Genomic DNA, 27,362 nt, shown 5'->3' with positions numbered 1-27,362 from the left:
GTGCACATGTAGACAGAGGCAGACGTGCATTTGCACACACACACACACACACATGCACTGACATCCATCCCCATGCCAACATGGACGGACATACAGACACACGGACATCCCTATGCCCACACGAGGACATACAGATGCACACATGTGGAGGCACGCACAGATGTACATGGACACAGATGTGCACACACACACGCACATACACAGATGTTCACATACACATGGAAGTACACACACACATGCACACACACACGTATACACACACGTGCACGCACACACATATACACACGTACACACACATGTACACACATGCACACATACACACATACACACACACATGTACACACACACATGCACACATACACACATACACACACATGTACACGCACACATGCACACATACACACATACACACACATGTACACACACACATGCACAAATAAACACGCACATGCACACATACACATGCACTCACACGTACATGTACACACACACATACACACACACACGTACAGACACGCACACACACATGCACACACAAACACACACATGTACGCACACACATGCACACACATGCACACACATGCACACACACACACACGCCTTGCACAGCACGCACTCAGCGCTATGTGAGCACACGGACGCTCCAGCAGCACGGATCTGAGCCCGGAGCTCAGCCCGCCTCCGTCCCGTCGCAGCCCTGCAGGATTTGACGGCAGCTGCACAAGCCGGACCCCCCCCTTCTCCTCCCACCTCCCCACATCTTCCTCCCCCCACCCCTTTTCCTCCCACCTCCCCACATCTTCCTCCCCCCCCCCCCCTCCCCAGCACAGCCCCCGCTTCCCCGCCCCGCGGCGGTTCCGCACCGCCCCCGGTCCTGCCGCCGGCCCCGCCATGGCGCGGGCGCTGCGGGCGCTGGGCGAGCAGCTGCAGGCCGAGGCCACGTGCCCGCTGTGCCTGGAGCTCTTCTCCCAGCCCGTGCTCACCGCCTGCGGCCACAGCCTGTGCTCGGCCTGCGCTCGGCTCCTGCTGGGCTCCCCGCCGCGCCCCGCCGCCTGCCCGCAGTGCCGCGCCGCCGTGGAGCCCGGCTCGCTGCGGCCCAACTTCCCGCTGGGCGCCGTGGCCGAGCTGGCGGCCGCCGTGGAGGAGGCGGCGGGGGAAGAAGCGAAGCGGCCGCGCTGCCCCGAGCACGGCGAGGTTTTGGAGCTCTTCTGCGACAGCTGCTTTCGGGCGCTGTGCCCGCGGTGCCCCCGGGAGGCTCCGCGCTGCCGGCATCGAGCCCGGCCGGCGGAGGAAGCCGCGACGATAATGAGGGTAGGGGGACGGGAAGGGGGGTCGGGGGAGGGTAACCCGGTATGGGGTTCCACCCCGTGGAGCCGGGGCAGCTCCAGCTGTAGGTGCGCGGGTCGGGGTCCCCCCTGGGCACGGAGCCGGGGTGCCTCTAGCGCTGGAGGCACAGGCTGGGGACCCCTGTGGGCGTGGGTGAGGGTCTGCGCTGAGCGCAGAGCTGGGCTCCCCCCCCTCAGGCACAGGTTGGGGTGCCCTCAAGGCACAGATCTGGGGGTCCTTTCAGGCCAAAATGTGGATGTGGGCCCTCTCCGGGCACGGGGGCGCAGGCCGGGGGTCCCCTCTAGGGGCTGGTTGGGGTGTCTTCCAGACGTGGAGCTGGGGTCCCTTCTGGGTACAGGGACATGGCTCAGGGTCCCCTCTAGGCACAGATTTGGGGTCTCTTTCAGGCATAAATATGGGCCCCATCGAAGCACAGGCCTGGATCCCAGGCACAGGTTAGGGTCCCCTTTACATACAGATCAGGGTCCCTTTCAGGCACAGATCTGGGTCCCGTCTGGGCACAGGTTCTTGTCCCACTGGGCACAGATAATGGGGCTCAATTCAGGTACAGGTCTGGATCCCTTCTCAGCACAGGCTGGGGTCTCTTCCAGGCATGGAGCTGAGGGTCCCATCTGGCACAGGGGAATACAATGAGGTCCCCTCTAAGAATTGCTCTGCGGCCCCATCCAGGCAGAGGTCTGGGATCCTACCTATGCACAAATTTGAGTCCCCTCTGGGCACGGGTCAGGATCCTTCTTGGGCATGGGTCAAGGTTCTCTCCATGTAGAAGCTGAGGTCCCCTCTGTGTGTGGGTTGGGGTTTCTGCCAGGCGTGGAGCTGGGATCCCCTCTAGGCACAGGAGCACAGGTTGGGGTCCCCTCGAGGCATGGATTTGGTGTCCCTTTCAGGCACAACTATGGGTCCCATCTACACACAGATCTGTGTACCCTGTGGGCACAGGTCAGGATGTGCTCTGAGCGCTGGCTGGGGTCCCCACTGGTCACAAGCATGTCCCCTCTGGGCACAAGTTGAGATCTCTTCCAGGTGTGGAGCTGGGGTCCCCTCTGGGCACAGATTTTGGGTCCATTTCAGTCACAAATATGGATCCTACCTAGGCATAGCTCTGGGCTCCTGCTGGGTTTGTCCTGGGGCTCTTTTTGGACATGTGTCTGAATCTGTTCAGGGCACAGATCTGGGGTCCGTCTCCACACGGCTGGATGTTCCCCCTGGGGCAAGGATGGAGGCCCATCCCCAGCTGCATGCTGGCTCCCAGCTGGCCCTGGGCTGTACTCCATGGCCCTGCTGCTCTGCTGGGGCTAACAGTTCTCCTGCCTCTTCCCTCTGCCTCCTCACCTCCCCCAGCCCCTCTCACCCCTCTGCAGCCCCTGAGCTCCCCAGCGCCCCATATGTCAGTAAGGCACTTCTGTGTCACTCCAGAGAATTTAGGAGCACATCTGAGACACAGCTCTGCTGTTGCTCCAAACCTCTTCCCACAAACCCTGCTTCCAACACCAAAAGTTGTTTTTTCCTAATTAAAAATACCCACAAACATCAGGGTTTCCACATGACGCCGTTCCAGACGCAGCTCTGGCCAAAGCAGCTGCGTGCCAGGTGCTTTGCAGCCGTGCATGGTGTGCTCAGGGTGAGCTGGAGGCTGGCACTGAGCTCAGCATTTCCCCTTGGGGTGAGCTCACAAATACACCGCACTCACCCCATGCTGCACAGCCGTGTTGTCTCCATAGGGCTGTTGGGTGTCACCGTCTTGCAAACGTAATGCTCCAAGTGCTGAAAGGATTTGCTTTTTCCTTTTTTTTTCTGCAGGAAACACTCCAGAGCAATCTGGCATTTCTAGAGAAAGAGAAGGAAGAGTTTAATCCCGAAGGAGAAACCAGAAGTAATGTGCTGATGGTGTGTGCCTGTCTCTGCCCTGCGCTCCCTGCCCGCTCACCCACCTCTTTGGGGGTGCAGCCCTTCTCCCCATTCATACTTACCTCCTTCTCCAGAACAGCACTGCTGTTTCCTCTCTCCCACCCTGTCCATCCTTCTATATGTCAGTCCCATATCTCCATCCATACATCCATCCCATATCTCCTTCCAGGTGTCCATCCCATATTTCCTTCCTTATGTCCATGCCGTATCCCCTTCCATACGTCTGTCCCATCCATCCTGCTCCTCCTTCCGCTCATCCATCCTGTATATTTTTCCATATACCCATCTGCTATGTCCTGCCATCTGTCCATCCCATATAACCTTCTGTACATCCACCCTTTTCCCTCCCAGCCTCTGTCTCCTCGCTGTGATCCCCGTCCCCTCCCCGCAGCAGACGGGGTGCTCAGGGCCGGGTGTCTCACAGGGGACGGTGGCCTCAGAGCAGCAGAAGCTTCGTGCTGCCTTTGAGCAGCTGCAGCAGTTTCTGAAGGAGCAGGAGGGCACATTGCTGGCCCAGCTGGATGAGGCACACGAGAGGCTGACCGAGCAGCACCAAGAGTACGTCTGCCGTGTTTCAGAGAGGAGGACGCTGCTGGAGGAGCTGGTTGTGGAGATCCAGAAGAAACGTGACCAGCCGGCAGTTGAGTTCCTGACGGTGAGGCTGTGGTTGAGCTGAGGGATTTGGGTGACAAATCCCGGTGTCAAGCTGCTCCCCATCACTGTGCTATGTGCTGGAACTCAGCGCCCGGGGGCTGCGCTGCTCCGCAGTGCTGTAAGCCCTGACTGATGCTTTCTCTCTCCCAGGATATTGCTGGCATTCTGGACAGGTAAGAACTGTGCAGAGCACTGGGCAGGTGCTTGGAAACCTGCTGGATGCTGAGCAGCAGCTGCCAGGAGGAGGTGGTTTTGCCCCACTAAGTAGTTAGGACCTAAGTGTGATGTGTCGGTGCCTGGGATGCACTGTGACCCCAGCCAGGCCCTGGGGAGTTGGGTGACATCTGTCCTCTCTGTTGTGCCCGTTTCCCTCCTGGCTCTGGATGTGGGCTCCCTGCAGGCTGTCTCCCCCAGGTGCATGGAAGCGAAGCTCCCTGTCCCAGAGCCGGTCTCCCCAGAGCTGCAGAGGACAGTCAGCAACCTGTGCAAGACGAGCGAGCAGGTTCAGGCTGTGCTGGGTGACTTCAGAGGTAAAAAGTCAGCGAGCGATGCTGGATTTGCAGCCGTGGTCCCAGTGGGCTCCAGGCTGAGGCAGCTCCCAGATGGGCACCGCCGGAGCTCGGGGCTGCAGGAGCTGGGGGTGGGCTCTGCTTCTGACCCACACTTCCCAGAGCCCTCATGCGTCTCCCTTTCCTTCCTGCAGTGAACCTGCTGAGCAAGTTGGACACAGAAAGAGGTAAGTTTGCTCAAGCTGGTGGGACAAATGAGAGAAAAACATTCCTGAAATGTTTCCTTGCCTCCTTAGGGTGGTGGTGGGTTCAAGGCATAACATCTAAATGCAATGGCCACCTAAAGCCGGGCCTCTTGCTTTTGCCTGCTGTACAAACTCGGGTCAGCCCTGTGCCAGAAACCACCCTGAGGTGCCCAACATCAAGTGACAGCTGGGCTGCGCTGGCTTGAGAGATCTTTTTATTCTTGTGCCATGATCTGGAAGACTTATGGGCCTATGCACACCCTGGGCCAACTTTTAGGCACAGATTGGAAAAGCCTTGTGAGCAATCCCAGCAGCATGGTGGGGTTTGGGGCTGTTGTGTTCTGGTTGAAGCCATTTGCAGCCCGGCTGCTCCCTGCCCTCAGCACTGCGGATGATGAGTCTGTTTCCCCTGCACTGGGGTTTGGGATACGAGGCTCCAGGGCTCAGTGGAGGGCCTGAGGTGGTGGCACTGAGTGGTGACACCTCTGAGGCCCAGGGTGACGTTCCATGTGGTCACGCAGCTCTGCAGGGAGGTGGCCTGGGTGCTCCCCAGAGCAGGGCTAGGAGCAGCAGAGCTCCCCATCGCAGCAACCAGACCTGCCTGGCACAGCACTGCCTTGCAGCCTTACTCTGGGAAGCAGAGCAGCTCTGTCATGCTTAGACCTGGCTCTGTTCCTCTTGTGGGACTGACGGGGAGAACAGCAGGTGCGCCGTGCCCCATGTCTGTGCCTTCTGAGGAAGCTGTGGGTGCTGCATTTGTGGTGGGTCATGGTTGGATGCTGTACTCGTAGGACCTGTCCCAGCCCAATGGAAGAGGAAGGAAAGGTGCTGGCTGGCTTCTCAGCAGGCAGCAGGCTGATTTTTCTCTGTTGTGCATTAGTGAAGGTGTTGCTGGACCTCGAGACGGCAAGCCCGTACCTGACCATCTCAAGTGACTGCAGAACCCTGCAGATAGCAGAAGGACAGCAGGACCTCCCTGACACTCCCAAGAGGTTTACGGGCACCGCCAGCGTGCTGGGATCTGAGGGCTTCGCGGCTGGGAGGCACTACTGGGAGTTGGAGGTTGGGGATGGGAACAACTGGGCTGTGGGGGTGGCCCTGGAGTCTGTGCAGAGGAAGGAGCCACTCAAGGTGGCTATGGAGAAGATCTGGGCCCTGCGGATGGACTGGGACGGCAGCTACACAATGCTGACCATGCCGCCCACCCCACTGAGCCTGGAGGAAGAACCACGGCGTATCAGGGTCCACCTGGACTATGAGGCTGGGCAAGTAACCTTCTACAACACTGACAACATGCGACAGATCCTGCAGTTCAAAGTCTCCTTCAGCGAGAAGGTCTTCCCTTACTTCTGGCTCTGGCTGCCAGGAACCTACATCAAGCTGTGCTCCTGATGGAGTCGGTCACCCCTGCTCCCCTGCCCACGTCCTGGGTTGATGAGCATGGGGATGGCACAGCATCCATGCAAACTCACTGCACCTCTGCCCTGGTCGTTGCTGCACTTCCTCCTGCTGAGTCCTTCAGAGCATTAAAATCATAGAATTGTAGAATCCCAGCATGGTTTGAGTTGGAAGGGATCTCTAAAGGCCACCCGGTCCAAATCCCTGCAGCGCACAGGGACGCCCGCAGCTCCACCAGTGCTCCCAGCCCATCCCGTCTGTGGGGCCTCCAGGCACCGCGCCTCTGTGCAGCGCCTCAGCACCCCGAGCGTGTGAACTCCCTCCTCACATCCACGTGAATCTCCCCTTTTGGTTTGCAGCCATTTCCCTTTGTGCCATCCCACAGCCCTGCTGCAGAGCCTGCCCCCTTCCTTCTTACAGCCCCCGAGGGTCTGTGCCCGCTGTGGGCTGCCCAGGTCCCTCTGCTGGTGTGTGCACGGCACGGCACGGCTCGGTGTCGCGCTGCCGAGAGGCCGTTTGTGCTGTTTGTCGCACACGTCTCCATGGCTCTGCATCTTTCTGCTCCGCCGCCATCTTCCTGCGGGCAGTGCTTGCCGATTGCTTTCACAAAGATCTCTTTTGACCAGAGGTGACATGGGGAGAGCTCGTTGGCTCGCCAAGGCCCGGTTTTTGCCTTATATTGTGCGAGTTTTTCCTCATCTTCCCTTTTTTTTTTTTTTATCGTTTCGGGCCGAGTAGGATGGGGCGAGACGCATCTCTGAGGCAGAGGACTACATTTCCCAGCATGCGCCGGTGAGGCGGGCAACGCGTTTTCCGGCGGCTGCACGCCGGGAAATGCAGTTCCGCAGCCAGGTCAGTGGGGATAACCTCTCCCTATTGGACAGATCGCCTGCCAATCAATAGGGAGTCGGCTCCTCCCTCCTCTCCGATTGATCAGAGGCGGGGAGAGCTGAAGAGAAAAGCCCTCCCTCTCCCCGCGCCGCTCCGAGGAGGCTTCTGATTGGTGGAGAGGCAGTTTGGCGCCAGCGACGGGTAGCGGCCGGGGTCAAAGCGGCGCGGGTGGCGCTGACAGCAGGACGGTCGCGCTCTGCGCTGCTCGGCCCCATGAATCCCGCACCGGCCGCCTCCCGCCGCCGCCTCCCGCACGTCTCTTCGGCTTCCCCCGCCGCCGCGGTCAAGTCTCTCTTTCCCGCCGAGCTCTCGCCGGTCTCAGATCTCCGCCTCACTATGGAGCAGCTGGGACACAGGTCAGTCAGAGCCCACCGAGGCCCTCTTTTACCCTCTCGCCCCTTAACCGGCGCCTCCGGGTTCTCCGCTTCTCCCCTCGGCCCCGGAGCGAAGCCTGCAGGTCCCTCTCCGCCCGCTTACAGCGGCGAGGCCGGCAGGGCTTCCCTCGCAGCCCCGGCCTGGGGCTCTTCACGCTTCGCTCCCCTCCACCGCACGGACAGAAAGGAGCCCTTCCTCCCTGCTCCTCGAGTACCGCGTTCACAACGCCGTATTCCAGCCCCCTCGACTTCCTCCCCAACGGCGCCTCGAGGCCCCGTTTCTCCCCGCTCCAACCTAAGCCCTCGAGGATTTCTTCGGTCCCTAATTCCGCGGCCCAGGGCTCTCTCCGCTCCTTGCCCCCTTACGGAGCCTTCGATGAGCCTTTCCCCACCCCTTTTTTCCCCATCTAAACCGAGGCCTCCAGGATCTCAGCAGCCCCCAAACCGAGGCCTGGTGATCCCCCACCCCAAACGGAACACGGGGCAGTTCTTTCCTTGCCGCCCTCAAGTCGAGACCCCGCTCCTCCCGGCCCTCCTCCCAGCCCTACCGTGTCTCTCCTTCCCCCTGCTGCTCACAGCACCTCTCGCCTCCCCTCCCGCCCTGCTCTCCTGCCCACACTCGGTGCCGGCCCATTCCCGCATCCCCACGTGCCACCATCTTCCCTCACTCTGCTCTGGCCGTCTCATCTCATCCCACTATGTGGGCGCTTTTCCTGCTCTGCAGTTTGCTTCTCCTGTGGCTCCCTTCTCACTCTGACCTTCTGCTCAGTCCTGAGTGCCCTGCCGGTATTTCTCCTTTGCTGCTCGCTTTTAGATGGTTCTTATTTCTGTATTCAGCCCTGTGATCCTTCCCGCCTTCAGATTCCAGGGATTCCTGCTGAGGATTCCCACCGGGCCCTTCCATGCTGGGTGTTCTGCCCTGTGGCTTTGCACCCCCACCTTGTGCCCTGCTTCATCTTTTGAGTTGATCAGTACGATAAGAGCAGCCCCACTCGGTAGCTTTTCCCCCATTTAAAGGTGATGCAGAGGAATGCTCTGCATGATGCCTGTATTTTCTGCACCAGGGCTGCCCATGTGTGTGAGGAGTGCGTGCCCACAGTGCTCCTGCACCCAGGAAGTGGGGGGGCTGCACCCATTGATGTTGGTGGGCAGGGAAGGGCTTGGGCTCAAGTTTGAACTTTTAACAACTTCTCTGCTTCAAAACACAAACAAAAAAAAAAACAAACCCAAAACTGAAACAGGCCAAACCCCCCAGTTCTCAAACTCAAAGCTCGTTTTTTATATGTGGAACAATCATGAAATCAGTGCTGGAGAGGAGGTTACAGTCCTGGGAGAGATAATGGGCTGTTGATAGGGGTGTTCCCAGAGCACAGTTTGGGAGGTGCTGCTGTGCCCCCAGGCACCAATATCACACTCCACAAAGTGGTTTTAGTCCTGAACTTCTATTGCAAGCTGTTATTTTGTTCTATTAAATCCTTTGTTTGTGAAGACACAAGAGCATGAGAGGCTCTGAAACGGTCAGAGAGGAGAAAAAACCCCACAAAACCTCCTGGTTTGTGTGTTGTGCAGAAGGCTTGGTGGTGTGGTGCAAGGTGACTGAAAGGGCCCTCAGTCCTGTGCTGTATGTCTGCTTTCTTGTGCTCCTGTTTTGTATTTCTCCCTTTAAAAGCATTTAAAATTCCTTCTTTTACAGTCAGCATGAAAATACTGCACAGGACCTGGGAAACAAGAGTGCCAATGGTTTGCAAAGAACAGTGTCCTCAGAATCAACAGACTCAGGTATGATGTTCTCAGTGAATCGTGGGGAAGGAATGGGAAGCACTGCATTCTCACTCTTCTTACAGTTTTGAATACAGAAATAGTGCTGCCTTTGGCCCCTGCAGCCATTTCTCACCCTCACACTTGTGGAGGAAGGCAGGCTTGTTTCTGTTGCTCAGCAGGCCTCCTGCAGCCCATATTTTGGGATGTTTTCTCTTCTAATTGTCTTAGACTGTATTTGCAGTGAGGTTTGCATGGAGGAAAAACTGGTTCTGGCTCCAAAGGGGGCCTGGCAGAGAGAGCATTTCTTTTTGCTTCTTATTACAGAATGCCTTGGGTTGGAAGGGACCTCAAGGCTCACGAAGCTCCAACCCCCCACCAATGCAGGGCCACCAACCTCCCCATTTCACAACAGCCCAGGCTGCCCAGGGCCCCATCCAACCTGGCCTCCAACACCTCCAGGCATGGACGGGGCATCACAGCCTCTCTGGGCAGCTGTTCCAGCCCCTCACCGCTCTCACAGCACACAACTTCCCCTGACATCCAACCTCCAGCTGCCCTCCCTCAGCTCCAAACCATTTCCCTCGTCCTGCTGCCATCTCCCCTTTCCAAGAGCTGACTCCCCTCCTGGCTGCAGGCTCCCTTCAGGCACTGCAGGCTGCACTCAGGTCACCCCGCAGCTTCTCTTCTCCATGCTGAACAAGCCCAGCTCCCTCAGCCTGGCTTTGTAGGGAGGTGCTGCAGCCCTCTGAGCATCTCTGTGCTCCTCTGGACCCTCTCCAACAGCTCCCTGAGTTTCTTGTCCTGAGGGCTCCAGCCCTGGACACAGCACTGCAGATTGGGACACATGAGGGCAGAACAGAGAGGGACAGTCACCTCCCTGTCCCTGCTGCCACCCCTCTGCTGATGGGATGATGATGAATCCTTTTAGGATGACTGTTAGATGTGGCTGCTGACCTGTTTTGCTCTGTGCTCCAGCGCTGTCTGGAGAGACAAACTCCACTGTGTCAGTGCTGTGTGCTGATACCTTGCTGCTCTGTGCTATAACAGCAGTAGGCCTGCACCTTGTTAGGAGTGGGTCAGCCCTTGCAGAAGGGCTGGCTGAGGATGAGTGCTGCTCAAGGTGGCTGAGGCAGGCTGCCCCAGTGAGCTGGTGCTGCCCTGTGAGTGCTCATGGCTGTGCTCTGGATGCTGAGGTTGCATTCTGCTGCTTGCTGTTGGGACGCAGCACGTATCTGCCTTCAGCTCACTGTGGGACCAGATTGAGTCCTCCTTTAGAGGGTGATAACTCTGAGGTGTTGGGCTGTGGTTTCTCTCTTTAAAGACAAGCTCTGCTACCCTGCTGTGCATGCTCTCTTGGAGGCTGCCAAGCAGGGTTTCTCTTGTGGCTTGGGTTTTGTCTGTGGCTTTCTGCCTGTGTGTGCTGATGTCACTCTCACAGGCTGGGGAGCTGTTGTAGTACAGATGCTTGTTGAGAAGTTCTCTGTATTTTTCTTCTTCAGATGAGGTGGCTTTTATCAGTGGAAATGAAATAAGGTATTACCCTGTGACTTGTGGAATGGGGAGAGCTTTTGATGTGTCACTGTCTGTCTCAGTGATGGAAATCAGTGCTTCCACCTGAGTTTCTGCACCAAAGTCTCTGTGTGGTACTTCAGCCTTCAAAGGAAGCACTAAAAAGCAAGTGCAGCTGGCAGGCTGCAGGGAGATAAGGAACTGAACTGGCTGCATCTCTGCTGCTTGGCTCTCTTCTCCTCTTCCCATCTCCTTAGCAAATCACAAGTGTTACAGAATGCTTAGGATTAAGGTGCTGTGCTGGGTGCCCGTCGTGTTACTCAGGTCAGTTCTGTGTGGCTGTGAGCTCAGATCACAGAGGCTGTATCTGGCAGTGATTAGAAGCTGCTGTGTGGTGCTGATGTTGTGCTTGTGCTGTGCATGGAGTGCTTGCCTTTATTTCGGTGTGCTGCTGGCTGCAGAGGACAGCTTTCCGTGCCAGTTTCAGTCTGAGCTCAGCACCTTTGGAGGAGCCTTATGGCCATGCCCAACACTTTGTGTTCCTGTGGGCCGAGCCGGGGCTCACCATGAATTGCTGTCTGTTCTGCAGGTTGTGCCTTGGACTCTCCTGGCACTCCGAGCCCCAGCGACATCAGAGAGGAAACGTACGTAAGCAGCTGCTCAGCCTGAGCTCAGCAGCTTCACGTTGTGCTGTTAACACATGTGGGCTGATGAGAGGCTTGACGTGGCTTCTCCTTTGCTCTAATTTTACCTTCTGGAAGGCTGTGCTCCCAGCTCTGCAAGCGCAGGCTGCCTTGCTGTGCTGTCTGCCCCAGAGCTCGCAGCTCAGTGAGCTGAGGCAGCCTGCAGTGGAAGCTGCAGTTTGCTCTGGGTCCTTAACTGGGAGCTTCTGCCTGGCTGTGTCCTGATTCCGTGCAGTTGCTTTTAGCATGCAATTTGTCTCTTGATCAGCTTTAAATAAACATGTTTCCTAAACTTCCATCCCGGGGTTGGGGGGCAGATGCCTTTGGTCCTCAATTTCCCCAGCTTTTCTCTTGGCACCGGCTTCGTGTCTAATCAATGCTGGAAGTCCTCTGAGGAAAGGAGGGAGAGTGGGATTCCAGCAAGAGCTTTGAGAACCAGGGTGGGATAAGCTGGCCATAAATACCTTTTGAGATGGACAGCATTATCAGGAAGCATCTGGCTTCTGTTTGCTCTGTGGCTTAAAACAAGGTTGATTTTTGAGCGTGCTGTCCTTTGTTGTTAACTGTGGGGCATTTCTCTTTCAGATTCGAGAGGGCAATTCTTGCATCTAGCAGGCTGAAGTAAGTATTCTCCTGTCTGACTTCTAGTCACTGCTGTGGGTTTGCCTCCAGCCTTATAGCCCTGCAAAAAGGGAGCGTTGCTCTCGTTACTGTCTTACAAAAGGAAATGTTGGAAATGAATGTGTTCTTTCTCATTGCAGCCTTCGACTGCCTCTCAGAAGAATACATTCACTGCCGGTGAGTGAGGTAGTGCTGACCCTGCAGGAGTGTTAAAGGGCTTACTGTGCTGACTGTTTGTAGTTGGGAACCTCCCACATCTTGCTCATTTACGCTCTTCTAGAGCAGCTGTTATGCTATTGATTGAAAACTGAAAGCTGGGGCTTAATGAACTTGAAATGTAGTTTGTGTGTTGGCTGCAGGATTTCTCCTGTGTAGCTTTGTCTGTTTGTAATGCAGCTGAAACCCCTGCACACAGCCTGCACTCACTTGCAAAGGAAGAGCTCACAGTGTCACTAAGGCCCCTCCTGTGCTTAAGATGTACTTGTGCAGAGGCTGCACTGCGTGGTGCTTAACTAGCACTTCTGTCTGCACTGTACAGCAAAGACTCCTGGGCTCCAGTCCTGCTCTGAAGAGAAGCCATTCGGATTCCACGGATTGTAATGCTTTTCAGCTCCTGGAACAGAATGAGAATAAGGAGAATGTGAGTACTGCATGTCTCTGGAGGCGCTGGGGAATCGGCACTCCTCGTGGGCAGACGTGGTGGGAGAGGTTTGGGAGCTGCTGCCAGGCTGCAGGGCGTCACAGAGCTTTGTGCAGCTCAGCTTAGAGAAAGCTGCAGCAAAGTGGACGGCGCTGATTGCGGTGACTGCAAGCTGATAATAGGTTAATAGCAAGGAGGGAGGCTTTAATTGTACAGCTTCTTCCTCCTTGCTGTAGCACCTGGCTCCTCTTGGTCTGCAGCAAGGCAAAAAGTTTCCATAGCGCTGTCTGGTGCCTCCAGGAGGTTGCCCAGATCTCCATACCTTCTTTCAGCCCCGATGTGGGGAGCCCTGGTTCCTCAGCAGCACGGCTGGGCTGTGATCTTTGTGCTCTGGGAGGCCTTGCTGCTGGCAGTGCTGTGTGCAGGCTGCAGACAGGCCCAGCGCCATCACCCAGCAGCAGGCGATGTTCTGCTCAGCAGGCTGCAGCTGTAGCTGCCTTACCGTGGCTTCTTTAGCAGAGAACAGAAGAAAACCAAAATGCCTTGAGCCTGCAGGTAATGGGGTGAGAACTTGGTTGTGTTAGGTGAATCTCTGAATGTTTTCAAAGCAAAGATGTTACAACGCCCTCAGACTGTTGCTGTTTGGCAGCGGGGAACTTGAATTCAAAACGTCAGGTAGCTTAAATGGGGAGAAAGGAGGTACAAAGGTCCTGGCAGTGTGCACAGCTCATTATTTTGGTAAACTGATTGCTTTTCTCTCTTCAATTCAGGAGTCATTTGAGTTTAAGAAGCCAGCCAAGCCAGCTTCTCGGAGTTCTGCACACATCCACGATGGGAAGAGTGTTCTTGGCCAAAGGCAGAACTCAGCCCTGGCTGAGGAGGTAAGACCTCAGTGGTCTTGGTAGTCATTCTATCCTCTGCACACCTGCTGGCAGGAGGAAAAACCGTGTCGTGGCTGTGTTCTGGGACAGTGCTGTTAATATCATCACTATTCGTGTGCCCAAAAGGAAAGCTTATGTCTGTCAGATGTGAAAATCTGTTTTGTTTGGCTGAGACACTGGGCAGTGCTGAGCTGTGGCTGTGGCACAGAGCATCCAGTGAGTGGATAGCAGTGCAGAGTAGATGCTGTTGGATCCTTGCACAGAAACAGAGCCTGGGGCCGAGTCCTGTCTGTGCTTGTTGAATCTGGTAGTGCTTCATCTCGGTGCTCCTGACAGAGTTGGTATTAATTCCTATTCCTCTGCCATCACCTGTTCCTCTCCTTCATCCCTTCACTATCCAGTGTTTCCAGATAGGGGCCCTATTAATTGACCAGGCTGATGGACCAAATAAAGTATGGGGGCTTGGTTTGGGGTTTGCTCAGGTCAGTGCATTTGAGGTGCTGGATTAGCCACTATATTAATCACCACAGTGAGATGGCACTGTTTCCATCTGCAGCATCCTGCTGTAAAGAAGAGGAATGTTGTTAAAACTAAACGTTTTGTCTCAGTTTCCCAGTCAAGAAATGCCCACGGGTGAACTGGAAAACTACAGGCCAGCTTTCCTGCAGCAGCCTTCTCTGACTTGCTCTGAAAGCGAAGATGACGACGGATTCCTGGAGCTCTTAGACGAGCAAGATCTGAAAGTAGGTACCAAAGAAATGTGATGCTCTTCTAAAATCAGCTCTGTGTAACATGGAGCCCGCAGCACACGCACGTTCTGGTGGTAATTCACACTGCAGGTAGGCAGGCACGAGGGGTTCCTGGCAGACTCAGGGGTGTTTCTCAACTCTTCCGTTGTTGCGTCTGTTCTGTGCTGATCCCTCGTGCAGATGGTGGGGTTTGCTTGGTGTGTGAACAGCAGTCGGAGAGGTATTGCTGCAGTTCCTACTGAGTTGTGAAGCCATGGAGGACGACTGGAAGAGTTGATGTTTTCTTTAGAAACTCACTGAGGGAGCTGAAAGCGGTATTTGCTTTCAGAAGTCCAGTTCCTACTGAACTTGACGTGCTTAAGGCTTTGGAAGGGCGTCGTTTTATCAGTGAACGAATTGATTTAACTTATCCTTTCCAATGTGGCTCAGCTCAATGCCCAGTGAAATAACAGAGCCGGTAGCGGAGTTCTTAAAACTGCTCAGGCAGCTGAATTCAGCTGTAAAGTTTGCCCAAGCTTACAGGAGCTTCAGGTATTTACAGCGTCTGTTGGTAGGGGGGCAGATGAGAGCAAACTGTCTTTGTTTCTCAGAATGATGAGGAGATGCCATCTGACGTGGCGAGCCTTTGGACCGCACCGCTGGTCAGCAGGAGGCCGGACAGCCGGGTGAGTGCTGTGCTCACAGAGCTCGTGGTGCTCTGATGCTGTACCTCAGCCACAAAACAGGGCAGTGCGAGACCCCTGCAGGACTGTGTTCCTGTTAAGCCTGCTGCTTGGGAGGCTGTGCCAGTGTAGGGCAGTGCTCTCACTGGTGAGCATCCACAGGAACTTGCTTTTTACACAAACACTTAGAAATGGGAGGAGAGCTTGACCTCCCTTGTCAGATACTGGCGTATCTTGAATACAGCTCACACTGCCTTACCTGGAATGCCTGTAGCCCAGACTTCAGGTAATAGACTGTGAGGGTGATGCAGGCTCCAACAGCAGGCTCAGAATCTGCTGCTGGATGGTCTGCTGGTTGATACAAAGCATTCTGCCAGCACATAGCATTGTGCTCTGAGCTCACCTGTCCTCACAGCCAGAAACAATTGTTAGTGGGAATGTAAGCCCCCAGTGTAGGTGAGCACATCCTGCTGTTGCTGTGCTGTGACAGCACCTTAGATGAGCCAAACTTTACTGCAATCATATCACGTCGTCGTATCGTATCATATAGAATGGTTGGGTTGCAAAGGACCTCAAGGATCACAAAGCTCCAACCCCCCACCAATGCAGGGCCACCAACCTCCCCATTTCACAGCAGCCCAGGCTGCCCAGGGCCCCATCCAACCTGGCCTCCAACACCTCCAGGGATGGACGGGGCATCACAGCCTCTCTGGGCAGCTGTTCCAGCCCCTCACCGCTCTCACAGCACACAACTTCCCCTGACATCCAACCTCCAGCTGCCCTTCCTCAACTCCAAAACGTTTCCCCTTGTCCTGCTAATACCATATCATCATATCATGGAATGACTTGAGGTGGGAGGGACCCTAAGGATCATCAAGCTTCCACCCCTCTGCTGTAGGCAGGGCTGCCAGCATTTGATGCTAGGCTGGGTAGTCTGGGAGTCTGAGGCCTGCTTAGTTTCTCGTCTTGGTTTTTGCTGGACATCTTCTGTCTCTCCCCCAGGCCAGGCGATGCCGCCTCTTTGGCTCTTCATCTCTGCCCAGCGGTGTGGGCAGAACCACCCAGAAAAGAATGGAGAGGTCCCAGGAGGAGAGTTCTCCAGGGAAAAGCAAGAAGAGGAAAAGCCTGCCTGGAGCACAGTCTGAAGACTCAGCGGTTGGTGGCTCGGTGTTGTGGTGCAGGGGTCTCGTTTGTGAAGGTCACTGGGGCTGAGCTTACTTGGGGGGCTGCTGCTCTGACAGTGGTGTGGGGCTGATGGAGGTGGTGCAGGGGCTGTGTGCTCTGAACCCTTACTGATCCTAAGGGGAAGCTGTGCGTCAGGCTGTCAGTAAATGCTGCCTCTTCTCTTACCCTATGGGGAAGGAGTCTCATACCATCAGTGTTTGGCATTCATCTCTAACCTCTCTTCTTCTAGAACACAAAAATAGTAAAGACGCAATCCTCTGCAGCAGAAATTGAGAGCATTTTGGCCAGTGACCAGAGGGACCTTATTGGTGACTTCTCAAAGGTAATCATGTGCTTTGGTTTGATGGTCTCTTTTAGAGAGGTGAAGTAAAGCTCTTCCCTTCTTCGCAGTGCGTCCCCAGTCCCTGGGGGCTGCCGGTGGGAATGGTGCTCTCGTAGGTCAGTCCTGAAGTGATTTCTGCAAGATCTTCAGTGCAGGAGCCAAAGAAAAGCTGTGCCCCCGAACCCTGGGGTTGTGGACTTTTGAATGTTACGCTTAGCTCGAGAAATCCTTCAGTGCAGCGTGTTCTGAAGCTGACTGCTGGGTGCTGAGTGTGTGGCTCAGGGCTGGAATGTTCTCTGCTGAATGCTGTCTGTTTTCTAGGGTTATTTGTTCCACACTGTCGATGGGAAGCATCAAGATTTAAAGTACATTGACTCAGAAATGGTACGTGCTCTGGGGGCAGCGAGGCATTCTTTACTTCAATAATTAAAAAAGCCCTCAAAACAATTAAAGTGCTTTTTTTTCTTTTTTCTTTTCAGATTGTGTCTGTCCTGACTGGGAAGTTTGCAAGCTTCATTAAGCAGTGTGTGATCATTGACTGCCGCTATCCGTACGAGTACGAAGGAGGACACATCAAGGTGTGCTGTGGTAGTGGGAGAGCAAGGCAGAGCGTATGGAAGGGCAGCCCTGGGCTCTCGGTGTGCCTTTGTGCTGTTTGGTCTGCACACACACCTGCTTTGTGCTCTGTAAGGGGGGGGAAACTGCTTCCCTTCTCCTGCAGAGGAGGAGACAAGTGGGCGGGCAGCTCCAGGGCAGGGTGCATCACCTGCAGTGCCCAGCATCCTCACCTCTGAGGTGCTGGGAGGAGTACGATGCTTCACTGAACCCACGGTCTTTTGCTATAGAACGAGTGGCTGTGGGGGTGTTGTTAAAGCCTGTTGCTCAGTAAGCTTGCTGCCCCTCTGCAGTACAGTGAGTGAGATCCAGCAGGCCGCCTCCAGCTGCTGGTGGGGCCCTCTGGGATGGGAGGCGGTGCGGCACTGGGCTGTGTGCGGTGTCTGCTTTGCTTTGAGGCTTTGTCCCCAGTATCAAGAGAGGGTTGGCACGAGTGGGATGGCGCCCATTGCTTACCGGCTGCCTTCTCAGGGTGCTGTAAACCTCCACATGGAGGAGGATGTGGAAGATTTCCTGCTTAAGAACCCAATCCCTCCCTCCAAGAACAAACGGGTGATCGTCGTCTTCCACTGCGAGTTCTCCTCGGAGCGGGGGCCCCGCATGTGAGTTACCCACAAACCCCACGTGAGCTGTGGAGGGCAGGGGAGGCGCTGCTCCCCCCTGCAGCTTAATGCCATCTTTAACACGGGGTCTCGTCTGCAGGTGCCGCTTTGTGAGGGAGCGGGACAGGCTGGGGAATGAGTACCCCAACCTGCATTACCCAGAGCTCTACGTCCTCAAGGGGGGGTACAGGGACTTCTTCCTGCGGTGCCGGGTAAGTGACGCCCCCTGAAGCTCCACGTTTCTGCTCTCAAAATACCTGAACCTCAAATCAGACTTTCTGTGAGGCAGAGAGTGTCTTTCCTGGGGTATTTTTCTTTCTGCTGTTTCACAGCACAGCCCTGCACTGAGAGCAGTCAGAACTTGGCAGCAATAGTGCCTTCATTTCTCTAAGCCAATTCCATACCTCAGAACTGCCATGGCAAGGAGGCTTTTCCTTTGTTTCTAGAGTAAGATATGAAACTGTTTTGTCTTTCTGTAGCAACTAGGAGTTCAAAATATCACACAGAGAAAGAGTTTAAGCCTTTTCTCCTAGACTTTGCAGGCTAGGTGGAGAGACCTGGCCGTAATTGCTGCTTGACACATGGAAACCTCAAGCCTCGTGCTGTACTAAAAAAGCAAAATCAGAAAACTTGAGCTCTGAGTTTCCAACCTATCCTTCCACGGAGGAGACCAATAAGTGCCAGTGTCTCTTCCCATCATGGTGCTCCTCATTCTGCTTCTGCAGCACTTCAGTCACTGTATGCCATTTCTCCCTGTCTGATGCTGTGAACCATGGCCTGCCTCTCACTTCAGTCCCTCCCAGGGCCTCACACTTTGGAACATCTCTCAGATTCTCTGCTTGGAGAATTGCTGCAGTTGCAGGCAGATGCGAGATGCTCATCCTCCCTGCGCCCATGTTTGTGGGGCAGGGCAGTGCTGTGTGCTGCTCCCCATGTGTGATATCCCAGCACTTGGGTTGCTGCTGTTCACAGTGGTGGATGCTGCTGTGCTTTGGCCCTGTGTGGCTGTGGGTGCCTCAGGATTGTTCTGGCACTGGGCTAGAGGGCCTCGAGGTGGCAGCATGGAACAGCTGATGGCGGTGTTCCATGTGCTGCTCTGTGAGATGGGAGCTGGCTGAGCCAGAGAAGCAAGTGTTCCAGATCTGTATGACTTCAGGGTGAATGCTGAATATACTTTGCTTGCTTGCTTGTGCTGTATATTGAAGTCTGCCAAAAGGCTTGAGGTGAGAGCTCTGTCTGCAGGGCCAAAAGTGCTTTCTTTGGTAACCCTCGCTTCAGAAGTAGCTGTAATCTGAAGATCACTGGGCCTTGCTCATCAGTATCTGATGTGGGGCTCCTGTGTGGTGTGTTCTGGTGGCAGTGGTGTCAGCAGCTCTGCTGGCTGTGCTCAGAGCCTGTGACGCAGTCAAATGAGACCAGAAACGAACGCATTTCTTCCCCCAGAGCTTCTGTGAGCCCCAGAGCTACCGCCCCATGCACCACGAGGACTTTAAAGAAGACTTGAAAAGATTTCGCACCAAGAGCCGAACCTGGGCCGGCGAGAGGAGCAAACGGGAGCTGTACAGTCGCCTGAAGAAACTCTGAGGGCCAAAAAAGTGAACAAAGACTGCACCCCATGGCGGGGGGAAGGCTGCAGCCTGCTCCTTGCCGGTGGTTATCTGGTGTTTGCTCTCATCTCTTGTCCTGCTGGGAATGCTGCGGTCACCGCTGGAACTGAGCAACCTGGGAGCTGGCTGGAGCTGGCTTTGGGGCTGCGTGCTGCTCCATGGGAACGACTTTGCACATCACCACATCCCCCAGCTGGTGGAGGAGGCTGCGGTGCCGTGCGTGGGGCACGGCTGGGGCGAGCAGTGAGGGTCTTTTAGTGCTGGTAGCTTTTTAAATGCCTTGTTTTAATTTAAATACAGTCCGACCAAGCTTAATGGTGCTGCGGTTGAATCATCTGGGTTGTGCTGGAGGCTTGGTTCTGCTGTGGGGGGCAGGGGTGGGGTTCATTCTTTCTCTCGGCTTTGATTGGGTTTTGGTGAGGTGAGGAAATGGTTCTTTACAGCTGGGGCTCCCACGTGGTGCTGTAGGAGCCCTCCAGACAAAACCCTGTGGGAAATGGTGTGTTTTGTGTCTCTATCGTGTTCTCATTTACTGAATTGCTTTATTTCCTAACGACTTGAATGTAGCTGCTGTTCTGAGGAGGGTGGTGCTTCACAGTGGGCAGTTCCTGGGACCTGACGTGGGTTCTGATGATGTGTGATGATGATGGGATGGCGCGGGGTGGCTCAGGAGGGCTGGGAACCCATGCTGTGTTCCTGTGGCCGCTGGGCATTTTGTTGTGAGACTTCTGAAGGGAGCACATGGATCCATCAGCGTGCCTCTGGCTGCTCTGCAGCCGCTCCTGCTGCCCTGTATTTGCCTTCAGCCACCTCTGAAGCAGCAAAGCCTCTCCTGCTGGGAAATGGGAATCCTTCTGGAGGGAAGAGGAGTTCTGCAGCCAGCATATCTGCCTGTAGCAGGGCGCTCCATCACCCCCCTGGAACAGGACTCGCAGTTCCACAGAGCAGCAGGGCTGGTGCTAAAGCTGTGCTGCTGCTGCTTGTGTCACAACCTCAGTGACAGCAGGGCAGGGCTGCTGCTTTGCTGTGGCTCTGCTGTTCTGCACGGAGCTCTTCCTCCATGCCCACGTGGTGCTGCAGGAGCGTGGCCTGGCAGCCGTGCTGCTCCCATCGCAGGCACCTCGCAGCTCAGCCTGCTCTGTGGGAGCCCCTTTCCTGTGCCCTTCTGCAAAAAAGAAACAAACAAAAAATGGTGCCTTCGGTGGAATTCTGACTTTATCTTGTGTTTTGTTTTTCTTTAATGTTTTTTAAACTGCTGTTCACACCTTGCAGAACAGGGAGGACGGATTTGAACTCGAACTTCTCATTTTAAAACAAGAACAACACCAGCTCGGGTTTGAGAAGGCAGCAGCATCAGCTGGGTTGTAGGGCAGCAGCCAGTTCTGTGGGGCTGCTGTGTGCTGAGGAACACGGGTCCAACATTACAGCTGTCACAGCTGCAACCCAACCGGCCCTTTGTGTGAGCCTTGGTTGTGCAAAAAGAAAAAGCAGCAGCTGGCAGCTGTGTTTGAGGGGCGCTGCTCTTCTCTGGCATCACTTCTTGCCTGTTCTATGGGCTAAAGCCGTTCTGCTTTTATCGTGCCTGCAGTCACGCTTGGTGTGAGCCTCTCTACCTCGGCTCCTGCCCAGCTCCCTGCCATGCAGGAGCTCGCTGTGGGGCGGTGTTGCTCCTCTTATCCTGCCCAGATAGAAGCGTGCTCCTGCCTTTGTCCCCGTGCTGTGTGTACTGGGAGTCCTGGGCTGTGGAGGAGAAAGCTGTGTGTCCGGCTGGGCTCTGCGATGTCAGCCTGCAGCTGTAATAGACGTCTGCTGGTGCAGAGAATAAAGTCCTTAAACTCTGACCTCTGTCTGCCTCTTTCCGTGGCAGAAGGGCTGCAGCTGCCGTGCTGCCATCGCTTTCTTCCTCTGCTTCTCTGCTCCTGGGCTGGCCCGGAGCTGCAGCTCTGCAGGCACAAGGAGCAGAGCCCTCTGTTTCAGAGCTGTGCTCCCATTGCAGTGGGGCTGGAGCTCCCTGCTGGATGCAGAGCTGCTCTGTGCTGCACCCTGTCCCCAGGGAGTGCCTGAGAGCGCCGTTATGAGGGGCTGAGTTAATGGCAGAGCACGCAGGGCTGCAGAGCAGGTGGCCCACAATGGGGCTGTAAAACCTGCTTAAAAAGCAGCAGTGACTTCCAATCCTCTGGGGGCTGAAGCGGAGAGCAGGATGGGTTTGCTTGTTTTTGTTTTTTCTTGCCTCCATCTGTCATCCTTAAAACTGATGCTGAAAGCAGCTTACGGCTTCAGTAGCTTTTGCCACAAAGCTCAGCACTCGCTTTCCCATTGCTGTGCCTTTGTGGCCCATGGGAAGCTCTCCTGCATTTTGCAGTGTCTGCGGCTCGGGGAAGCAGGGGCTGCAAAGGGGCGGCAGCTGCAGGCACCCTGGCAAACCTCCCCTCTGTGTTTCCTCTGTGCTGCAGTTGGGCAGCAGCTGGGCTGTGATGCAGCTCTGCTGTGGGTCTGCTCGCTCCTGGTCCCATGTTCTGCTTTTGGGACGGCGTTGTTTGGGCTGCAGGCGGGGCGTGCTGCCTGCTTGCAGCTTTGCAGCTCTGCAGCCACAAGAAGACGTCCCCGTTTGTTTCTGTTGGATGAACTCTGTGGCGATGTTTGCTCGGGCTTAAGGCTTAAGCAAGGAGCCATAAAAAGGAGACTCACTTCAAAAGAGGAAGGTGGAAGGAGGCCAGGAGGAACGCTGCCAAGTTCTTTCTCTTTCCATCGGCGCAGGAAATCCCCAAAACTTTGGGCTTTGTCGCATCAGGAGTGACAGCCTGACCCCAACTCTGACCCACACAGCACGGCCGCTGTGGGGCAGGGAACGGTGCCAGCCTGACTCGTCCCTATTAGCAGCGCCCAGCTGGGAAGTGTGGGCAAGAACCGAAGCAGGGCTTGGAGGGCAGCACCAGCATTAACCTGGGCTGAGTGGGAGCTGCGCCGCAGCCCTGTGGCATCGCACGCTGCTGCCCATCTCCAACATGGCTCTCTCTAATGAGCTTCTGCCCCAGCCCAGAGCCATCAGTCCTGCCAGCATGGAGACATTGTGCCTTGAGATCCAGCTCCTCCTGAAGAAGGAAACCATGCTTGAAGATTCACGCTGCCCCACATTCTGAGCTTCCCCCTTCCGAAGCAGTGATGGCTTCACGGGAAGCAGCACAGCAGGCACAGCTGTGTGGTGGCTGTCCCTCTCTGCTGGCCCAGTGTCCTCATTCCTTGTGGCTTTGCTTCCACGACCATCCTCGGCCCATGGAGAACTTGTCCCATGCTGTGGCATTATTTTGGGAAATGGGTGAGCAGGACTGGTATCGAGCCAGCATCGCCCCAGGATGAGTGCAGGGGACGTTTGTGTGAAGCACTGGGGGCACAGCAACGTGCCCAGCTCACCTCTGGCCCATGGGGACAGCAGCAGGGAGGGATGCTGCAGCCCTTCCCTTCTCCTCCCATTGGGAACCAGCAGGACAGTGGGCACGCAGTTGGCTGTGGGGCTGCTCACGTGCCAGCCCCAGCTGCAGCACCAGCAGCCCTGATGCGACTGCAGCGTGGGATGGGGACAGCCCGAGGGGGGCTTTGTCCTCAACGTGGCAGCTGCTCACAAAGCAAACGTGGCTGTGGCCTTGGAGACCGCCGCTGCCCACACCAACAGCCCTGGGGAGAAAGGCATCCCCAGCAGCACACAAAGCCACCATTGTTGCTCCTGCGTTGCGGTTGAGCTTCAAACAGCGAGCGGCTGTCGCGTGTCAGCGCTGCTGTGATGCCGACGCGTCCTTTGGAGCTGTGTGCTGCTGAGGGGGGGCTGCAGCTCCTGGAAAACAGCCCCACCGCCACGGGGCATCCTTGGCACTGCATCCGTGGGGAATGGATGTGCCAGGGAGGGTCGGGTTGGATGACAGGAGCAGCTGCAGCTTCTCCAAAGAGCAGTCAGTGCTGGCACAGCTGTACAGGGGGGGAGTTGCTGTCTTGGGGGTGTTCAGAGCTGTGGGTGTGGGGAGGTGGGCTGCAGGTGGGCCTGTGGATCTCGGAGGTCTTCTCCAAACCAGCGCTGTGCTGAGCACGGCCAGGTGAAGGAGGGATGTCGCATCATTCCAGAGCAGGTGCTGGATGCAGAGCCGGGCCTCCTGCTGCCCTCCTTGTGCGCTTCATCCCGGGTGGAATCATGAGAGCCCTGTGAAATGTTTGCACGGAGCCCGCAGCAGCAACCTGGGCTGCTCTGTGTCCTGTGCTCCTGGGGTGGCGAGAAGAAAGGCTGTGAAAAAGCATGAGGTTAAAACAGGCGTTACTGAATCCTCCTCTCTTTGTGCTCACGCTCTGCTTTCGGCTGAAGCTGACCAGCAGCCTTTGTGCAGTCACTCACGTGGCTCCATCGGGGTTCAGGCGCAGCTTTTCCTTCTGGGAGGGATGAGGAGATCCCTGCATGGTCAGCACTGCAGCTGCTCCTCCTCACCCTGGGACAGCTAAAATTGCTGTTGCTATTGATAAAGGTGCATAGGCACAAAACACTTCAGCTCTTCGTGGCTCAGCTGCGATGAGGACTTTCAGCATGCAGTGCCGCCGGGAGTCAGGAAAGACAGAGTGCCATTTCCTCGCTGACCGCTACCGATGTCCTGGGGTGCTTTCCTCTTGTGTCACATTCCAACATCCGGGTAGCAGCAGTTGGGATTTGCACAAACAGCAATGCCTGTGCTGCTGCACGTTCCCCAGGTGTGTCCCAGTGCCTGAGCTGTGCCCCGTGGCACAGTGCGCTCCTGCTGGGTCAGCAGGTGCAGGCATGAAGTCCATCCTCACTGTTTGTGCACATCAGCAGCCGCTGGATGGAACAGCAGTCAGAAGCATTGTTACACATATGGGTAAAACAGTAATTTTATGGCATTTCTTTGTTGAGCAATTGGAAATGCTCGACAATTAATGGTCTGTAACTATTAGAGTCACAGAACCATAGAACGGCCTGGGTTGCAAAGGAGCACGGTGCTCATCCAGCTCCAACCCCCTGCTGTGTGCAGGTCGCCAACCAGCAGCCCAGGCTGCCCAGAGCCACATCCAGCCTGGCCTTGAATGCCTGCAGGGATGAGGCATCCACAACTTCCTTGTGCAACCTGTTCTGCACTGCATCAGGATGCAATTTTTGCTGTTCCACTGAGCTCCTCTCGGCCATCCTGGCAGAAAAGCAGAAACTGTCAAATGAACATCAGTGTTTAAAACCACACGGATTGTGCTCAGCAAAATGTCTTCCATCCAGCAATGGATGGCAGAGGCACAGCCTCCGCCGCGCGGCTCCGTTTGCAGCAGGCTGCTCCCCAACGACAGCCTGCCTTCTCTCGAGTGGCTCCTCCAGCACTGGCCCAGCTCTGCTCCCCAGACAAGGAGCCGTCTGTAGGTGACTGCTGGAGCACAGAGGATCTCTCCTTCCTTTGGCCAACGCTCTGCTGGGAAACCCGCGACAATAATCGCCGTGTTTGTAATATTGGGTTACAAATCGCATCCTAATGCTCTTTAATAACTGGGCATGTTTACCCGACAAACACGAAGCTTCTCTTTCATCGCAGTCTCTCTGAGCTCCATTCCAGCCTATCATTTAATCTAACCCCACGAGGAGCCCTGCAAACAACGCTCACATCGCCATCTTTTCATCGTGCTGCCAAACGCAGTCGCTGGCTTTCCTTTCCCAGGCTGAATCCCGATGCTCTGTGGCAGCACACAGGGAATTCAGTACACAACTTTGTCAGCAGAGCCGTCAGTATGGGAGCAACTATATGTTCTGCTTCCAAGTTTCCTCCTGGAACGGCAGCGATGGGGATGGCAGCTGTTGGATCCAGGCCTTCCTCCAGGGCCGGCCAGGAGGGCTCCATGTGCACCTGGGCAAGGCAGCATCACCATGGAGCTCAGCACACAGCCCTCCCTCCCAGCACTGCCCTCAGAAAGGCACTCAGCTCCTTTTGCAACCTCTGAGTGAGTGCCCCTGTTTAACGACCCCCCTGTTTAACGACCCCCCCCCTTTAACGACCCCCCTGTTTAACGACCCCCCATTACCAACATTCATTCATTCATTCATTCTCCAGCTGCTCTGACTCCATCCCCTTTCTAATAACATCACATTCTCATTAATGCTTATTTAGGACGACTGTGGGAAGATTTTGAAACCAGATACAGGCTGGGCAAAATATTCATTACGGCTGTGGCTCATCTTCTCAACCAGGGAATTGTGTGTTCCTGCAGTGCTCCAAACCTGCCTCCATTTGCTGATGCAGCACTTTGATTTGAAGTCGCTTGGCTCTTCGCGTGCTCTGCCATTGCACTGCTCAGGTTTCCCGAGGAATCCGTTCATCAAGCTCTGTGGGGCAGCACCTCAAATTCAGCAAAAATACTGCTAATACTCAGCGGTGGATTCATTTAACCCAAAAGCAGATGTCTCCTAAAGCAATGGATTTATTTGGGCAGCAGTTGTGGGGGAATGCTGGGGCTGATTGCAACCAGCACTGCTCTGCTGGCACACGAAGCCACGCACAGCACCTTCCAAACAGCTGCCACAAATGGATTGCTCCTTGCTCCCTCTTCCACAGGCTCTGTGGCCAAGAGGGGGAGACAGCACACATGGAGTCTGCTCTGACAGAAAGGACTTCATCCATCCACTTCTGAAACAGAATCACAGAACGGTTGGGTTGGAAGGGACCTCAAGGATCACGAAGCTCCAGCCCCCCACCAATGCAGGGCCACCAACCTCCCCATTTCACAGCAGCCCAGGCTGCCCAGGGCCCCATCCAACCTGGCCTCCAACACCTCCAGGGACGGAGCTGTGGAGGCTGACAGCTCTGAGCGACGCAGACAAGCTGTCCATTAGCAGAGCATGGAGGGGCGGCTGTGTGGGACACGGCTGCGGACGGAGCGCTGCCTTCCACAGCTCTCTGCTATGAGATTCACTCTGCTGAGAACGAAGGGTTCTGTGCTGCCCAAAGGAAGCCCTGAAGGTTTCTGTCAGTGGGATCTGAGCGCTGTCCTCGTTCCATCTGCTTCCATTCGGGGTTTACACCAACCACAAGCGCAGCCCGCAGTGCAGGATTCGGCCAAAACCTTCAAATGGTGCTTTAGCAGCAATATGAGTCCCTGAGAGCTGCACGCAGCCAAGGCTCCTCTTACAGGAGGACAACAGCAGTGTCTTTCAGGGGCTGTGGGCGTCCCTCCCTGAATGCAATGGCCAGAAGGTCACCACGGAGGGCAAACTCCCTGCGCCTCGGGTGCCTTGTGACCTATGGGTGCTTCTCACAGTCCCTCTGCAGTGGTCTCCAGTTACTTCTGTATCTAAGATTTCAGGTTCAGTCAATGCTATGTGTCTCCAATGCCTGCTGCTCGTGGGTCTGCTCGGGGCCTGGAGGATTCTGTGTTAGCAGCAGCACATCTTTCACGCCGATGTGAAATGACCTTTTGGGGTTGCTTTTAATTGAAGTTTTCTTGAGTGCCTTCAAACTTTCAAGGCAGTATCACCATCGCTGTGCTCCTGAAGGTCTGCGTCCACCACCAACAGATTCAGCTCCTCTCCTGAATTAGTGAATCCCAGCACAGCTCTCTGATCTGCCCTTCTGACTGGGAATCTGCTCAGCTCCCCTACCGTTCCTTTTCCCAGGCTCTCTCTATCTGCAAGGTTCTCTGTTTATTCACTGACGCTGGCACTGAAGACTTCTATTTATGGAAATCTTTATCACGTATTTCTTTATCACTTGTTTGGTGTCATTTCATGCCTGTACTTTTCCCAGCCGCTGCAAACCTCCTTCAGCTGCAGAACCGGCGAGCAGCGCGGTGAGGGGAGCTCTGCTTCCTTCCCAGTGGGGTTTCTCCTCTTAAAAGGGGACAGAGACACTGCTTTGCAGTCGAGGACAGCGAGCGGAGCCAGCAAAGAATGGAGCCTGTGAAGTGAGGCCGTTTGGTCGCCTGGATCCTCCTCTGGCAAATGCTTCCTATATTTCCAAGCACGTTGACCATGTTTGCCCAGTGCCCTGGGCCGTCCCTCTGCCTCTTGCTGACTGTAACTGCTGCAGCCCTCAGATGTCCTACAGCCTTCTGTCTCTCCCCTCCCTTCCCTTCTGAATTTTACTTCCTGCCAAGACTTTTTTTTTCCATCAGATTATCATTATTTTTGTGGTACGAACCATTGGAATTCTATTCCAAGCAGCTGGGTGCTCCCCC

General features: G+C 55.4%; 2 protein-coding genes across 2 annotated transcripts; both read left to right on the top strand.

Moving 5' to 3' along the window:
* Positions 1-891: 891 nt before the first annotated feature.
* Positions 892-6,155, top strand: LOC306948620 (E3 ubiquitin-protein ligase TRIM7-like; the record flags this gene model as incomplete). The annotated part of the gene is made up of 7 exons (XM_079538273.1): positions 892-1,311; positions 3,148-3,234; positions 3,680-3,910; positions 4,060-4,082; positions 4,324-4,439; positions 4,613-4,645; positions 5,544-6,155. The coding sequence occupies 7 exons, from the start codon at positions 892-894 to the stop codon at positions 6,053-6,055; spliced, it is 1,422 nt and encodes a 473-aa protein (XP_079394399.1). The 3' UTR covers positions 6,056-6,155.
* Positions 6,156-7,165: 1,010 nt separating this feature from the next.
* Positions 7,166-19,140, top strand: CDC25A (cell division cycle 25A; the record flags this gene model as incomplete). The annotated part of the gene is made up of 16 exons (XM_079538274.1): positions 7,166-7,308; positions 9,020-9,105; positions 11,186-11,240; positions 11,865-11,900; positions 12,041-12,077; positions 12,439-12,540; positions 13,311-13,421; positions 14,030-14,164; positions 14,761-14,835; positions 15,835-15,987; positions 16,247-16,339; positions 16,661-16,723; positions 16,819-16,917; positions 17,426-17,556; positions 17,657-17,768; positions 19,000-19,140. The coding sequence occupies 16 exons, from the start codon at positions 7,166-7,168 to the stop codon at positions 19,138-19,140; spliced, it is 1,572 nt and encodes a 523-aa protein (XP_079394400.1).
* Positions 19,141-27,362: the final 8,222 nt, after the last annotated feature.

Source organism: Tetrao urogallus (genome assembly GCF_951394365.1).
Source record: "Tetrao urogallus genome assembly, chromosome: 7".
Lineage (NCBI taxonomy): Eukaryota > Metazoa > Chordata > Aves > Galliformes > Phasianidae > Tetrao > Tetrao urogallus.
Note: the sequence above shows the minus strand (reverse complement) of the source record. Positions and strands in the feature narration are given on the sequence as shown.